The 18,026-nt window shown below is 43.6% G+C and overlaps 3 protein-coding genes across 14 annotated transcripts in view; all 3 read right to left on the bottom strand.

Moving 5' to 3' along the window:
* Positions 1-18,026, bottom strand: part of LOC109901251 (zinc finger protein 583-like) — an 880,650-nt gene that overhangs the window by 275,834 nt on the left and 586,790 nt on the right. The gene's annotated exons all lie outside the window — the stretch shown is intronic.
* Positions 384-3,653, bottom strand: LOC116376442 (uncharacterized). Its single transcript, XM_031836640.1, has 4 exons — positions 3,104-3,653; positions 2,733-2,803; positions 2,412-2,533; positions 384-947 (listed from the first exon to the last, which is right to left on the bottom strand). The coding sequence occupies exons 2-4, from the start codon at positions 2,792-2,794 to the stop codon at positions 406-408; spliced, it is 726 nt and encodes a 241-aa protein (XP_031692500.1). The 5' UTR covers positions 2,795-2,803; positions 3,104-3,653; the 3' UTR covers positions 384-405.
* Positions 5,067-16,880, bottom strand: LOC109901243 (zinc finger protein 16-like). The gene is made up of 3 exons (XM_020497287.2): positions 16,413-16,880; positions 6,837-6,955; positions 5,067-6,636 (listed from the first exon to the last, which is right to left on the bottom strand). Exons 1-3 carry the CDS (start codon positions 16,660-16,662, stop codon positions 5,548-5,550), a joined length of 1,458 nt encoding a protein of 485 aa, XP_020352876.1. The 5' UTR covers positions 16,663-16,880; the 3' UTR covers positions 5,067-5,547.

Raw genomic sequence — 18,026 nt, 5'->3', positions numbered from 1 at the left:
TCCCAATGCCCCAGGGCTGTGATTGGGGACACTGCCCTGTGTAGGGTGTCGTCTTTCGGATGGAATGTTAAATGGGTGTCCTGACTCTCTGAGGTCATTTAAAGATCCCATGGCACTTATCCTAAGAGTAGGGGTGTTAACCCCGGTGTCCTGGCTAAATTCCCAAGCTGGCCCTCAAACCATCAAGGTCACCTAATAATCCCCAGTTTACAACTAGCTCATTCATCCCCCTCCTCTCCCCTGTAACTATTCCCCAGGTCGTTGCTGTAAATGAGAACGTGTTCTCAGTCAACTTACCTGGTAAAATAATGGATAAATAAAATAATAAAAAAATGCGCTGATGTAATGGTCACATCAACACAGCTGTTTTCATGCTACAGATTTTACCATCAACATCATTAAGCCCTACACAACTAACATGCTGTTTGAGGTAATCATTAAGTAACTGAGGAAGGCCCTTCTATGAAGCCAGTCACTACGCTTTAGACAAGACCCTAAAGGAGAAGACATACTTGCTGATAGACTATCAACAGGAAGGTCTCTCACCACTCCCTCTGAAGGACGACCTGCTCTGTTCATAATGGATACTGTGGTGTTTGTATCATAGGAACAGGAGGCTCTATCTCTATCAGCCCCAAGCCCTGCTTCATCCCTGCACTGATACTGTGAAGAGAAGGGTCTGGGCTGCAGACTGGATCCCTGACTGGAGCCTCTGTCTCTCTGATGACCACCAGGACTGAGGTTGTTCAGTCCACCTGTCCACTGGTTGTGTTCTGTGTGGTGGTGGAGTCTCTGTCCCTCGTGGTTGGGTCCTGGTTCTGACTCGGGAAGGAAGAGCGAAGGCTTCTCATCCAGGGTCCTGATCCGGAGCCAGGATTTGTGACCAGCCAACTCAGAGGTCCTGTCTCTCCCACCAGTAACACTGGATACCAGCAGGTCTTCATGGACTGCAGACAACAAGACACATTGTACAGAAGAGCATAAAAGGTTTATATAAGAAATGATACATTATGAAATGTAAACCACAGTCAAGCCCATCTAATACTGTGATTCAAGTACAATATAGAGCCATTGGAGTTCATTATAAAAAAAAGTCCATATGTGTTGATTCAAGAATTAGGTATAATGTTTCGACTGAGATAAGGGAAACTTAGTCCCTGCAGTGATACAAAAATAACCAAGTCAATCAGCAGAGTAAATGTTCTATTTAATTTCAACAAAATAGTCATACACTCATAACTTTGAAGTACGGTACTTTTATTGCAAAACTATATAAGTAGAATAACTACTCACTATGGTAACGCTACCTTTTCTGTAAATTTGGTAACCTCGCTTTGATCAAATTAATTTGAGAATACTTTGGTAAAGGTTCAAGATTACATACATCTTCATGTCATGTAAACATGCATTAAGGCACTATCCTTAACTCACTATAAAACATCAGTATCAACCTAAAGGGACTAAGTTTGTCACTCTTCATCAGTGAAGCATTTGTACAGACACCATCACACCAACCATCACCATATCATCTACTCATCATACTCATTCTTTCCTCAGTTCACCTCATCCAGTTCCCTACTACATCCCAAACCAACAGAATGAACTACAAACTAACTAGTACTACATTACATGTCAGTATAATCTATACATGGGCCGTGTGCATTTTCTGCTGGTGTATCCTGAGGTAGCTCCTCTCTGAAAACCTCTTCCCGCAGTGCATACAGGTGAACAGCCTCTCTCCCGTGTGGACCTTCAGGTGCATCTTCAGCTGGTGCTGGTGAGAGAACCTCTTCTCACACTGGGGCAACGTCAGGGTTTGTCCCCTGTGTGGACTCTACAGGCTGAAACAGTGTGCATCCTCTGGTGGAGCTCCACCTGTTTGGGGAAACTGAAGACTTTCCCACAGAATGAACACGGGAAGCGCTTCTCTTTGCCACCAGATCTACTGATAGCGTTACTACTACTGTCATTTGTCAATGGGCTTGTGTTGCCATTTAGTGTTGAGGCACTGGCATTGACTGAGGTCTGGTTGCACATTAGGAGAGTGTGAGGAGGATGAAGGCCAGGGAGTGTCTGTGTTGTCGCAGGGTCCATATTCCAGTTGATAGATCCTATAGAAGGCAGACTGAAGGCAGCACCTGTTAGGGGGTTAACCTGAGGCGCCATCAATCGCTCTGAATCACAACTATAGCAGCAGGACGGTCGAGTCTGTGTCTGTTCTCTTCAGCCGCATACAGACACCTCCCTGCCCCCGCAGACCAAATCTACGCCTCGCTCTGGTCTCAGTCAGTCAGTCTGTTGTCATGGAGACTAAATTCAGTTGTTGTTTTGTGTTCTACTGTCTGTTTCTGGTTGTGGTTTAAAGTGTTGTTCCCCAACCCAGAGTTGTGGATGATGTCCCATCTACTGACCTCCACTATGCCGCCTCTGGTCCTGGCCTGCTCGGTCGTCCCCGGGCTCTTGGGTCTGGGAATCCAAAATGGCAGCCCAGTCTCCTCTGTTAGCCTCCAGCCAACCACCGTTACAAAATAGGCTTTACAGGCATTGTAGAGGGAATAAGTTTTAAATCAGTTACCTGGTCAAGTTCATAAATTATAATGTGTGTTTTTATATTTTAACATATTGATAGAATTTTATGAATTTAGAAAATAAACACAAAAAACAACCAAGTGCATCACTATTGCCATTGAAGATCTATTACTGTATGTAGGCTATATGTATTTCTCCCTTACCTTGCTCCCCCATCTTTGGTCTCCTCTTTGACCAGCAGCAGATCAGGCTTCCCATCCTCCATGTCTACTGACTGTAAGAGAGGATGTTGGATCGATCAAGAAATCTGATATGAGCACCCTGCTATGGAGCATCTTCTGATTGGGCAATGAGGGATTGCTTTGAGTATTATGCAAACATGCTAGTTATTTTTCTCTCTGCATTGTTGGGAAGGACCCGTAAGTAAGCATTTCACTGTTAGTCTAAATCTGTTGTTTACGAAGAGCGTGACAAATACAATTTGATTTGATTACTTGACACTTTAATGATTTGATCATTCAATGGCATGGTCCCACACTTAAGACAAAATGAATCAAGACCTGGATGGACTCACCTCAGTGACACTCTGTGGGTTCAGGAGGAGGTGTAGTCTGGTTGTCCTCCATGACCATGGTCCCCTCAGAGTTCCCCAGACCCTCCCCACACCCCTCTTTCTTCACCAGCAGCACCTCTGGACCCTCCCCTCCTGGAAGAGGGAGGTGATACAGATTACACAGACATACACTCCCTCAGGTACATACACACACACACATACATACAGATAATAAACACTCGTTCAACATTGAGTGTTTACCCATCCCCACCACATCTGAGTTCTATACTGTAGTTACAGAATGACATCATTGTTGTTAAACCCATCATGGTGGACATAAATATAACGTTGTGGGTAAATATAAGTCAGCTATGATAAGTAACCATCAGACAAACCTGACTAAACTATTTTGAAGTGTACAGTAGGTTGTTTGTTAGTATGTGGGTCTAAAAGTCTTCAAATGTAAAGTCCCATTTTGGCCTCCGGAGTGGCGCAGTGCTAGAGGCTTCACTATAGACCCAGGTTCGATCCCGGGCTGTATCACAACCGGCTGTGATCGGGAGTCCTATAGGGTGGCGGACAATTGGCCCAGCGTCATCCGGGTTAGAGAAGGATTTGGCCGGGGGGGCTTTACTTGGCTCATCGTGCTCTAGCGACTCCTTGTGTCTGGCCGGGCGCCTTCAGACTGATCTTGGTTGTCAGTTTAACTGTGTTTCCTCTGACACATTGGTGCAGCTAGCTTCCTGGTTAAGCGGGCGGGTGTTAAGAAGCGCAGTTTGGCGTGTCATGTTTCGGAGGATGCATGAATCGACCTTCGCCTCCCGAGCCCGTTGGGGAGCTGCAGCAATGAGACAAGATCAAAATTGGGGAGAAAGATAAATAAAAAGGTCCCATTTTGTGTATATTGGTTATAAAGCGCTGTTGGGTGTATACAGAATAGGGTGAGATCAAATTTGATGTACAGTGAGATCAAAGTATTGGGGCAGTGACAATTCTGTTACGGCTCTGTACTCCAGCACTTTGGATTTGAAATGATGAAATGACAATGAAAGCAATTTGAGGGTATTTTCATCCATATCGGGTGAACCGTTACAGCACTGTTTGTACATAGTCCCTTCATTTTAAGGGACCAGATGTATTGGGACAAATTCACTTGTAATTTTTTACATTTGTACCATAGTCCTAGCAAGCAATGACTACATCCAGCCTGTGACTCTACAAACTTGTTGGATGCATTTGTTGTTGGTTTTGGTTGTTTTTCAAATTATTTTGTGCCTAGTAGAAATTAATGGTAAATAATGTATTGAGTCACTTTTATTGTAAATAAGAATATAATGTTTGTAAACACTTCTACATTAATGTGGATTCTACCATAATTACAGACAGTACTGAATGAATATTGAATAATGATGAGTGATAAAGTTAGACGCATAAAATCATCTGAAACTCAACCAAAACAAACAGCAAATGCATCCAATCATTTTGTAAAGTCACACGCTTGGTGTACTTAATTTACCTTTATTCAACTAGGCAAGTCATTTAAGAACAAATTCTTATTTTCAATGATGGCCTAGGGGAACAGTGGGTTAACTACCTGTTCAGGGGCAGAACGACAGAGCTGACGACCATTTCAGCTCACGACCTTTTCAGCTCGGGGAATGGAACTTGCAACCTTTCGGTTACTTGTCCAACGCTCTAACCACTAGGCTACCCTGCCGCCCCAATCAATTGCGTGCTAGGAGTATGGGAACAAAAACTAAATTTTTGACTACTTTAATACACTTAAGTGAATTTGACCCAATACTTTTGGTCCTTTAAAAAGTGGGGACTATGTACCAAACGTGTTGTAATTTCTAAAAGGTTATATGGATGAAAATACACATGCTGAAATAAAAGCTGACAGTCTACATATTAACCTCAGTCATTTTCAAATCCAAAGTGCTGAAGTACAGGGCCAAAACGAGTCTCAATGAAAGTCTAAGAATGAAAAGGCCCATTTTGTATTTATTAAATAAACAAGTTTTAAATACACCATATGAAAACCACACATACACTTGTCTAAACTAAAAATCTCCATGAATTTGATAAACCGCATAGGTTTGACCATTAAAAGTATCTTGGGAAAGTAGATGAATGGAAGTAATGAGATCATCATATAGCCTACACAGTACAAACACAATATGTAACAGACATTTTAGGCTTATATATCACACAATGTCTGGATGAAATATTCTACACTGAAATCTGTTAATCTCTTTATTCCAAATGCATCTGTGGGTCTTTTCTGCTGACAACAATAAAAATACATCTTTGCTTTAATACAGGGTTTGAGCTAAACGTCAGAAGCTATTGAGTGTAATGGTTACTCTGCTGGTGTAGCTTGAGGTCGCTCCTCTCTGAAAACCTCTTCCTGCAGTGGGTACAGGCGAACGGCCTATCTCCCGTGTGGACCTTCAGCTGCATTTTCACCTGGTTCTGGTGGGAGAACCTCTTCTCACACTGGGGGCAGCTGTAGGGTTGTGGACCCTATGGTGCCTCTTCAGACTGGATGAGTGGGAAAAGCGCATATGACACTGGGTACAGCTGAAGGGTTTCTCTCCTGTGTGGACCCTCTGGTGCCTCTTCAGGCTGCCAGCCTCAGCGAAGCGCATATCACACTGGGTACAGCTGTATGGTTTCTCTCCTGTGTGGACCCTCTGGTGGATCTCCACCTTCTGGGAGCAGCTGAAGCCTTTGTTACAGAACATGCAGAGGAACCGTTTCTCTTTACTATTGTCCGATGTTGCTCCCCCTCCCTGAGCCTGGGCCCTAGTCCTGTCGTTTGAGTTCAGCACCTGATCAAAAAGGACGCAGCCTTGTGGATCAGAAGGTCCCATCAACGCGGACACTGGGTCACGATCCCTGAACACATTTAGATTGGTCTCTAAGCTTTCCCTGTAGTCTAAGAAGTCACTAGTGTTGTCCTGCGACTGTCCTCCTAAATGAGTCTGGTCTTCATTCCATGTCAGAGGAATGTCATCCTCCACTTTCACAGTCACCTCATCTACGACCAGACCCTCCCCTTTCTTATCTAGAGACCCTTCAGAGTATACACTACTACTGTACTGTTTCCAGTCCTCTCTCATTAGATTCGTCTGTGTATCTAAGCCCACAGGCATGTCAGCAGGTATCATCTCTGTCTCTGCTGCATATGAACAGGATGGATCATTGCCAGTCTGTAACGCATCACCTGAGTCCTGATGGGACAGAACCTTCTTCGGGCTCAGGTTCCCATGAAGTAAATTCTCTGAGCGAGGAGCAGGACAGTCCAGTCGCAATAGCCCCGTTAGAGTCTCTGTTTCTGTGTCTGTCTCTGACTTGAGGGCAGCGTTCGGCGTGCCACTGACCTCCATGATGCTGCATCGGATCCTGGGTGGCGCTGGGGTGGTGGTGGGGTTCTCTGTGGCTACAGGGGGCGTTCCAGCTGCTCCAAGCTGGATGTCTCTGCTTTGCCCTGGGTCTCCCTCTCCTTCAGACCTCTCAAGCTTGACCCCAGGACCTGCAGCCTCTGCAGACTGACACAAAAAGAGAGGAGGTTATTACCGGTACATGAGTTGCATTGGATAACAATGTCCTAGGGAAGTCTCACAAGCTCCTCTATGGCAGATAAATTCAGATGTACTTGTAAGCAAGTGAATAGCTGAGGGGAGCCTTTCTGAAATAAACTGGCCACATTTAATGTACTGTAATTTTGATGTAATACTATTACACTAACCTCTATCATGATAAAGGTTCCACTCCCCTCATCAACGGTGACTGGTTGGTCATGTCTCCATGTATGGTGTCCCGCTGGCTTCACAAAGATCCTGTGGCCTCCAGTGAGATGTCCTTCCCCTGAGAGAGTGATTGGGGGTAAAGAGGTGGTTAAGTTAGGTACTGCCAATGCTCAAAGCTATATTGTACACTATTGACCGTTTTGACACAGAGTACAGTTACATACACACAATAATACAATAATGTGATTATTGTGGATAGTCAGATTTATGGAAGTCCAAAGAGAACATATATAAATAAATTAAATAGCTCCCTCGAGATCATGACTTCTCTTGATCACAACATAAGTTATTTTGTCAAGATCACGAGATAATCAAAAGTACCACGCATTATCCATTCATTTGCTCAGATGCACAATAACCACTTCATCAAGAAGCCCTGTGGTTGCATTGATTGCATTGCAGGGCATTTAAGCCCTGAACAATGCCTGACAGGCAACACGGTCTCCCAGGCTGCACCGTCTCCCAGGGTGCATGTCACCCCCAAGACCACAGCCAATAGCATGCAAGGAACAATGCAGTTAACGTTTCTAGCCTTGGGAGCTAGCTAGTTAGCTAGCTACGTAGTCTTGTTAGCAAGCTAGCTTGTTATCAACTCTGGTTGTTAGCTTGCATAACTGATATGTATATAATTATTAGCGGAAATAATGTTTTGTGGATAATATTTACATTTACTACAGTGGGTGAGCTCCATTCCTGACAGGCTGATCACATTCAAATTCAGCCTCAGAGGCTGATAAGTCAGGATACTGCCTTGAAGGCTGTTTGATATGTAAAGCTCCTTGCAGACAGCCTACTAGACAGCATCCTGTCTTATCAGTGTCTGAGGCAGCTATTGAATCTGATCAGCCCGCCAGGAAGAGCCCACCCAGTCTTGATCATATATATAATGCACTGACTGCTAGTCTGCCTGCAAAAAGCATCAGCAATAAAACTGCCTACAAGGTAGAATCCTGACTAATCTGCCTCAGACTGCTATTGAATCTGATCAGCCTGTCAGGAATGGAGCTCACCCACTGTAAATGTAAATATTATCCATAAAACAGGAAGTGTCCCTTACAATTATAAACATCAGTTATGCATGCAAACAACCAGCATATACAGTACCAGTCAAAAGTTGATGCACCTACTCATTCCAGTTTTTTTCTTTATTTGTACTATTTTCTACATTGTAGAATAATATTGAAGACATCAACTATGAAATAACATGTATGGAATTATGTAGTAACCAAAAAAGTGTTAAATCAAAATATATTTTATATTTGAGATTCTTCAAAGTAGCCACCATTTGCACACTCTTGGTGTTCTCTCAACCAGGTAGTCACCTGAAATGCATTTTAATTAGGAGGTTGCCTTGTTTAAAGTTCATATGTGGAATTTCTTTCCTTCTTAATGCATTTGAGACAATCAGTTGTGTAGTGACAAGGTAGGGGTGGTATACAGAAGATAGCCCTATTTGGTAAAAGACCAAGTCCATACTATGGCAAGAACAGCTCAAATAAGAAAAGAGAAACGACAGGCCATCATTTCTATAAGACATGAAGGAGTGTCAATCAGGAAAATGTCAAGAACTTTCTTCAAGTGCAGTCACAAAAACCATCAAGCGCCATCATAAAACTGGTTCTCATGAGGACCGCCACAGGAAAGGAAGACCAAGAGTTACCTCTGCTGCAGAGGATAAATTCATTAGAGTTAACTGCAATTGAGATTGCAGCCCAAATAAATACTTCAGAGTTCAAGTAACAGACACATCTCAACGTCAACTGTTCAGAGGAGACTTTGTGGACCAGGCCTTCATGGGTGAATTGCTGCAAAGAAACCCCTACTCAAGGACACCAATAAGAAGAGACTTGCTAGGGCCAAGAAACACGAGCAATATCTGGATATCTGTCCCTTGGTCTGATGAGTCAAAATCGGAGATTTTGGTTCCAACCGCTGTGTCTTTGTGAGACACAGAGTAGGTGAACGGATCTCGGCATGTGTGGTTCCCACCGTGAAGCATGGAGGAGGTGGTGTGTGCTTTGCTGGTGACACTGTCAGTGATTTATTTAGAATTCAAGGCACACTTAACCAGCATGGCTACCACAGCGATATGCCATCCCATCTTGTTTGTGCTTAGTGGGACTATAATTTGTTTTTCAACAGGACAATGACCAAACACACCTCCAGGCTGTGTAAGTGTTATTTGAACAAGGAGGAGAGTAATGTAGTGCTGCTTCAGATGACCTGCCCTCCACAATCACCCGACTACAACCCAATTGAGATGGTTTGGGATGAGTAGGACTGCAGAAGGAAGGGAAAGCAGCCAACAAGTGCTCAGCATATGTAGGAACTCCTTAAAGACTGTTGGAAAAGCATTCCAGGTGAAGCTGGTTGAGAAAATGCCAAGACTATGCAAAGCTGTCATCGAGACAAAGGGTGGCTACTTTGAATTCTAACATATTAAATATATTTTGATTTGTTTAACACTTTCTTTGGTTACTACATGATTCCATGTGTTATTTCATAATTTGTCTTCGCTATTATTCTACAATGTAGAAAATAGTAAAAAATAAAGAAAATGAGGAATGAGTGTGTGTCCAAATTTTGGACTGTTACTGTATAACAAGCTGTCTACCTAGCTAACAAGACTAGACAAGTTACACTGCCTTCAAAGTATTCACAACCCTTGACTTTTCCACATTTTGTTGTTACAGCCTGAATTTGAAATGGATTAAAATGTAGATATTTTTGTCACCGGCCTACACATAATATCCCATGATGTCAAAGTGGAAGTGTTTTTCTAAAATATTTACTCATTAACAACAATTTAAAAGCTGAAATGTCATTAAGTGTTCAACACCTTTGTTATGGCAAGCCTAAAAGAGTTCAGGAGTTCAAATTTGCTTAACTTCTTATGGCTGGGGGCAGTATTGAGTAGCTTGGATGACTAAGGTGCCCAGAGTAAGCTGCCTGCTACTCAGGCCCAGTTGCTAATATACGCATATTGTTAGTAGATTTGGATTTAAAAAAACTCTGAAGTTTCTAAAAGGGTTTGAATGATGTCTGTGAGTATAACAGAACTAATTTGGCAGGCAAAAACCTGAGAAAAAAATCCAACCAGGAAGTGGGAAATCTGAGGTCTGTAGGTTTAACTCATTGCCTATGGAAGATACAGTGGGATATTGATCATATTGCACTTCCTAAGGCTTCCACTAGATGTCAACAGTTTTTAGAACCTTGTTTGGTGCTTCTACTGTGAAGGAGGGGGGAATGAGGGCTCTTTGAGTCAGGGGTCTGCCAGAGTGCCACGAGCTGGTCACGTGCACTCACGTGAGAGTTAGACCTGCGTTCCTTCATATTTCTACAGACAAAGGAATTCTCTGGTCGGAACATTATTGAAGATTTATGTTAAAAACATCCTAAAGATTGATTCTATACTTCATTTGACATGTTTCTACGAACTGTAATATGACTTTTCGTCTGAACTTTCGCATGGACTTGCCCGCACGTTTGGATTGTGTACTGAACGCGTGAACAAAAAGGAGGTATTTGGACATCAATGATGGACTTTATGGAACAAATCAAACATTTATTGTGGAACTGGGATTCCTGGGAGTGCATTCTGATGAAGATCATCAAAGATATGCGAATATTTATAATGCTATTCTGACAGCTGTTGACTCCACAACATGCGGATATCTTTATGGCTTGTTTGGGCTCTGAGCACTGTACTCAGATTGTAGCATGGTGTGCTTTTTCTGTTAAAAAAAATAAAAAATCTGACAGTGGTTGCATTAAGGAGAAGTTGATCTAAAGTTCCATGCATAACTTGTATTTTCATCAACATTTATGATGAGTATTTCTGTAAATTGATGTGGCTCTCTGCAAAATCACTGGATGTTTTGGATGCGAAACGCGCCAATGTAAACTGAGATATTTGGATATAAATATGAACTTTATCGAACAAAACATATGTATTGTGTAACATGAAGTCCTATGAGTGTCATCTGATGAAGATCATCAAAGGTTCGTGATTAATTTTCTCTCTATTTCTGCTTTTTGTGACTCCTCCCTTTGGCTGGAAAAATGGCTGTGTTTTTCTGTGAATAGGTGCAGACCTAACAATCATTTGGTGTGCTTTCGTCGTAAAGCCTTTTTGAAATCGAACACTGTGGTGGGATTAACAACAGGTTTATCTTTAAAATGGTGTAAAATACTTGTATGTCTGAGGAATTTTAATTGTGAGATTTCTGTTGTTTTGAATTTGGCGCCCTGCACTTTCACTGGCTGTTGTCATATCGATCCTGTTAACGGGATCGCAGCCATAAGAAGTTTAACAAGTAACAAGTTTTTTAACATGATTTTTCAATGACTACCTCCTCTCTGTACCCCACGCATACAGATAATTGTACAGTCCCTCAGTCGAGCAGTGGATTTCAAACACAGATTCAACCACAAAGACCAGGGAGGTTTTCCAATGATTTACAAAGAAGGGCACCTATTGGTAGATAAAATTAAATGAAAAACGCAGACATTGAATATCCCTTTGAGCATGGTGAAGTTATTAATTACACTTTGGATGATGTATCAATACACCCAGTCACGACAAAGATACAGGCGTCCTTCCTAACTCAGTTGCCGGAGAGGAAGGAAACTGCTCATGGATTTCTGAAGGCTCTGTAGCTGTGTTGTTGCTTGCAATGCGATTGACTGTGGTCTTGGGGGTGGAAAACAGCCTGGGGGAACGAGCTCTTTGAGGGCTTAAATGCCCCACGAGGGTTTAGATGCCCCAAGAGCTCTTAGCTCAAGGTAAGGGACATTTAGCTTGCTAACATTCTAACTTATAAACTGATAATGAGCTCCAAACTCAAATGAAAGCATGATGTTAGCATGAAATGTACCATCCCTTAGTGTAGCAATCCTTCCTCTCCGAATACTTCCGGCGCCGACAGAGATGGCCGCCTCGCTTCGCGTTCCTAGGAAACTATGCAGTTTTTTGTTTTTTTACGTGTTATTTCTTACATTAGTACCCCAGGTCATCTTAGGTTTCATTACATACAGTCGAGAAGAACTACTGAATATAAGATCAGCGTCAACTCACCATCAGTACGACCAAGAATATGTTTTCGCGACGCGGATCCTGTGTTCTGCCTTACAAACAGGACAACGGAGTGGATCACATGCAGCGACCCAAAAAAATTACTCAGAAAAAGAGGGAAACGAGGCGGTCTTCTGGTCAGACTCCGGAGACGGGCACACCGTGCACCACTCCCTAGCATTCTTCTTGCCAATGTCCAGTCTCTTGACAACAAGGTTGATGAAATCCGAGCAAGGGTAGCATTCCAGAGGGACATCAGAGACTGTAACGTTCTTTGCTTCACGGAAACATGGCTCACTGGAGAGACGCTATCCGAGGCGGTGCAGCCAACGGGTTTCTCCACACATCGCGCCGACAGAAACAAACATCTTTCTGGTAAGAAGAGGGGCGGGGGCGTATGCCTTATGGCTAACGTGACATGGTGTGATGAAAGAAACATACAGGAACTCAAATCCTTCTGTTCACCTGATTTAGAATTCCTCACAATCAAATGTAGACCGCATTATCTACCAAGAGAATTCTCTTCGATTATAATCACAGCCGTATATATCCCCCCCCAAGCAGACACATCGATGGCTCTGAACAAACTTTATTTAACTTTGCAAACTGGAAACCATTTATCCGGAGGCTGCATTTTAACAAGGCTAATCTGAAAACAAGACTCCCTAAATTTTATCAGCATATCGATTGCGCAACCAGGGGTGGAAAGACCTTGGATCATTGTTACTCTAACTTCCGCGACGCATATAAGGCCCCGCCCCGCCCCCCTTTCGGAAAAGCTGACCACGACTCCATTTTGTTGATCCCTGCCTACAGACAGAAACTAAAACAAGAGGCTCCCACGCTGAGGTCTGTCCAACGCTGGTCCGACCAAGCTGACTCCACACTCCAAGACTGCTTCCATCACGTGGACTGGGATATGTCGTTCCCATAGCAACGATTAAAACATTCCCTAACCAGAAACCGTGGATTGATGGCACCACTGCTTTTAATCAGGGCAAGGTGTCTGGTAACATGACCGAATACAAACAGTGCAGCTATTCCCTCCGCAAGGCTATCAAACAAGCTAAGCGTCAGTACAGAGACAAAGTAGAATCTCAATTCAACGGCTCAGACACAAGAGGCATGTGGCAGGGTCTACAGTCAATCACGGACTACAGGAAGAAATCCAGCCCAGTCACGGACCAGGATGTCTTGCTCCCAGGCAGACTAAATAACTTTTTTGCCCGCTTTGAGGACAATACAGTGCCACTGACACGGCCTGCAACGGAAACATGCGGTCTCTCCTTCACTGCAGCCGAGGTGAGTAAGACATTTAAACGTGTTAACCCTCGCAAGGCTGCAGGCCCAGACGTCATCCCCAGCCGCGCCCTCAGAGCATGCGCAGACCAGCTGGCCGGTGTGTTTACGGACATATTCAATCAATCCCTATACCAGTCTGCTGTTCCCACATGCTTCAAGAGGGCCACCATTGTTCCTGTTCCCAAGAAAGCTAAGGTAACTGAGCTAAATGACTACCGCCCCGTAGCACTCACTTCCGTCATCATGAAGTGCTTTGAGAGACTAGTCAAGGACCATATCACCTCCACCCTACCTGACACCCTAGACCCACTCCAATTTGCTTACCGCCCAAATAGGTCCACAGACGATGCAATCTCAACCACACTGCACACTGCCCTAACCCATCTGGACAAGAGGAATACCTATGTGAGAATGCTGTTCATTGACTACAGCTAGGCATTCAACACCATAGTACCCTCCAAGCTCGTCATCAAGCTCGAGACCCTGGGTCTCGACCCAGCCCTGTGCAACTGGGTACTGGACTTCCTGACGGGCCGCCCCCAGGTGGTGAGGGTAGGCAACAACATCTCCTCCCCGCTGATCCTCAACACTGGGGCCCCACAAGGGTGCGTTCTGAGCCCTCTCCTGTACTCCCTGTTCACCCATGCACGCCTCCAACTCAATCATCAAGTTTGCGGACGACACAACAGTGGTAGGCTTGATTACCAACAACGACGAGACGGCCTACAGGGAGGAGGTGAGGGCCCTCGGAGTGTGGTGTCAGGAAAATAACCTCACGCTCAACGTCAACAAAACTAAGGAGATGATTGTGGACTTCAGGAAACAGCAGAGGGAACACCCCCCTATCCACATCGATGGAACAGTAGTGGAGAGGGTAGCAAGTTTTAAGTTCCTCGGCATACACATCACAGACAAACTGAATTGGTCCACTCACACAGACAGCGTGGTAAAGAAGGCGCAGCAGCGCCTCTTCAACCTCAGGAGGCTGAAGAAATTCGGCTTGTCACCAAAAGCACTCACAAACTTCTACAGATGCACAATCGAGAGCATCCTGGCGGGCTGTATCACCGCCTGGTACGGCAACTGCTCCGCCCTCAACCGTAAGGCTCTCCAGAGGGTAGTGAGGTCTGCACAACGCATCACCGGGGGCAAACTACCTGCCCTCCAGGACACCTACACCACCCGATGTTACAGGAAGGCCATAAAGATCATCAAGGACATCAACCACCCGAGCCACTGCCTGTTCACCCCGCTATCATCCAGAAGGTGAGGTCAGTACAGGTGCATCAAAGCTGGGACCGAGAGACTGAAAAACAGCTTCTATCTCAAGGCCATCAGACTGTTAAACAGCCACCACTAACATTGAGTGGCTGCTGCCAACACACTGACACTGACTCAACTCCAGCCACTTTAATAATGGGAATTGATGGGAAATTATGTAAATATATCACTAGCCACTTTAAACAATGCTACCTTATATAAATGTTACTTACCCTACATTATTCATCTCATATGCATACGTATATACTGTACTCTATATCATCGACTGTATCCTTATGTAATACATGTATCACTAGCCACTTTAACTATGCCACTTTGTTTACATACTCATCTCATATGTATATACTGTACTCGATACCATCTACTGTATCTTGCCTATGCTGCTCTGTACCATCACTCATTCATATATCCTTATGTACATATTCTTTATCCCCTTACACTGTGTATAAGACAGTAGTTTTGGAATTGTTAGTTAGATTACTTGTTGGTTATTACTGCATTGTCAGAACTAGAAGCACAAGCATTTCGCTACACTCGCATTAACATCTGCTAACCATGTGTATGTGACAAATAAAATTTGATTTGATTTGAACAAAACCATATGCGCTGATCCACCGTGGGCTCAGCCATACTGTCAATCTATCATCAATGCGTCCACTCCTATTTATTGTTTCTCGTGATCTCTACAAAGTAACTTTGAGATAAATAAGTTGTGATCGACATAGCGAGGGAATTATTTCTTTATACGTCCAATCTGGACTACAGTACAGATTAATAGAAGAGTTTGATTAAACATTTACATGTTTTGCAAGAACAACGATTTCCCTAATAATCCTCTATATATGGACACATCTGAAATCAGGCTACCTGATGAATGCAGAAAATTGCCAATCAAAATAAAACGTTCTACCAAAGGACCATGTTCTTTTTGGGAAGGATCTTTGATTCAGAGTTCGGCCATGAAAAGGTTGTAACATGAAAACTACATTCCGTTGCTCAGAACTCACGCCTCCATTACAGACATTGCCATCGCGTTTGGGGACAACAGAAGTACATTCACTCCCATTGGAACGCAGCGTTTGCCCTCACAGCATTGCTGTTGCAGAGTGTTCTGTGTGGTGCATACATTGGATATCTTCAACATATGCATCATATTGTATGCATAGACTTGACAGAACTAGTAGGAAAATGTGAATGTTGAACTTTTGTTGCACACATATCCAGGAAAAAATGTTGGATTGCACAATGAATCCGTTTGAAAGCAGAGTTAGGCAAATTAATGCAATGACGTTGTCGGTCAGGCTTCACTTCACTTGCGCAAAAGAGGGACGCTCTCTCGGCTGGTGCTAGCACATGGCAGATCAAATACAAAGCTGAAACGCAGATGTAGGTGTTTATATGCTCTAATAATATAAAAGATTGCTAAAAAAAACAGGTCATTTTAATTGTCGTATGATTCATTCGATTTGGACATTATGCTGATTAAGAAACAGTGTGTTTACATGATTATTGAATAATCGGCCAACTGCCATAATCAGTTTAATATCGAATTATTACTGTGCATGTCAACGTACTCACTGTCTGGGATTGGCAAGGATGAAACACTACATCACTTTTTGATGTACTATTTATAGATCGATTGGTTATGTTCCAAGTGTCATAATGGTAAATGCAGCAAATAATCTGGTTGGAATATGATGGTGTCTTTGCAAAATAGCTAAATACATCTGTGGAATTATAGCATACTATCCAAAAATGGACCAAGACCCAATTCTGGTTAACACATCTGAATTCACACATGCGCAGACGGAAAGGGTCGATAGGCCCCGCAGCCTCAGCTTCCTGTAAAATGTACCTCTTGCAATTCCTCTGTATCGGTCGAGGATCTTGACATTACTGGGAAGGACACGCTCCTGTGCCACCTTCAGTTCCAATAGTTGTAGTTTCCTCCGCAATGTCCTGTTTTCTTTCTGGCTTTGAGTTACTTCCAAACGAAGCACTGCATAGTCGTCATCTACGAGTTTACAAATCTCTGCCACGGCTGCATTCGCTAGAACCTCCATAATGGAGGCTATTTGAGTGTGAAACACCATACAATTAGCCATTGTTAGCAACTATCTAGCGTTACCTAGATAACATATCAACCAAGTCCCATCTCCAACGCGAATTATGGGGCAAGTATGTGATGCTGTGCAGTGAAATGGTGTTAATAAACGTCTAAATAATAACACAAAACGCTGACGTGGATAATGTTCTCGGTCAGTTCTCTTCTTTGGTATTACGGCGGTTTGTAAACAATTGTTAGAGGTGCATACCGCCACCTACTGTACAGGGTGGTAACCCATAGGACAAAAATATACATTTTAGGAAAGGGGGGGGACTACTTAACACAAAAATAGACCCATAAACAAAATACTTAATGTTCTTTGGCATGCAGATCACTGACCTACTGTACAGGGTGGTAACCCATAGGAAAAAATATACATTTTAGGAAAGGGGGGGGGGGCCTACATAATACAAAAACACAAAAATAGACCCATTAATGTTCTTTGGCATGCAGATCACTGACAACCGGAAATGGTCAATCCACACACAGTGTGGTGTTGCACCTCTTCAACCTCATCTCCGCCTGGTATGGCAATTGCACCGTCCGCAACCGCAGGGCTCTCTAGAAGGTGGTGCGGTTAGCCCCTCGCATCACCAGGGACACACTGCCTGCCCTCCAGAACATCTACAGCACACGGTGTCACAGGAAGGCCAAGAAGAGCATCAAGGACCTCAGCCACCCAAGCCACGGCCTGTTCACCAGCTACCATCTACACGGTGGAGACAGTACAGATGCATCAAAGCTGGGACCGAGAGACTGAAAAACAGCTTCCATCCCCAGGCCATCCAACTGTTAAATAGTCACCAAAGGGTATGGTTAAATGAAAAAGGTATGCGCACTGTTCTTTGAAATAGGGTAGTGCTTATTACATTACACATCAAAACTCCTATGAAAAGTTTCTTTAAAGCTGAGAGCAGACTGGTTTAGAAGGAACAGTGTTAGCAAGAATAGAGTAGAAAACAATAGAATGACTTTATTCCATCTACATCACCTCAGTAAGGTAAATATTCAACTGTTCTAGTCTAGGTTTACTCTCTCTCTGAAAACAGGTATTTACAAGCCTGTTTCAAATGACAAGTTACCAAAGGGTTGATGTGGGGTATGTGGTTGATTACCCTCTTAACTCAAGACACTTCACATGATAACTATCTCAGACATACCCTGTGTGCATCTCAAGCTACACTGCTACGATTTCTCCCGGTTGTGGACACTCCTATGTCTGGTAAGGTTACACAGGAAGGAGAAGCTCTTGTAACATAGTTTGCACTTGAAGGGCTTCTCCTTGATGTGAACAGTCTGGTGCTCCCCTCAAATAGTTTGCCCTAGCGAAGCGCTTCCCACACGTTGGGCAGGTGTACGGCT

The sequence above is a fragment of the Oncorhynchus kisutch genome, linkage group LG12, assembly GCF_002021735.2.
Source record: "Oncorhynchus kisutch isolate 150728-3 linkage group LG12, Okis_V2, whole genome shotgun sequence".
NCBI lineage: Eukaryota > Metazoa > Chordata > Actinopteri > Salmoniformes > Salmonidae > Oncorhynchus > Oncorhynchus kisutch.
Note: the sequence above shows the minus strand (reverse complement) of the source record. Positions and strands in the feature narration are given on the sequence as shown.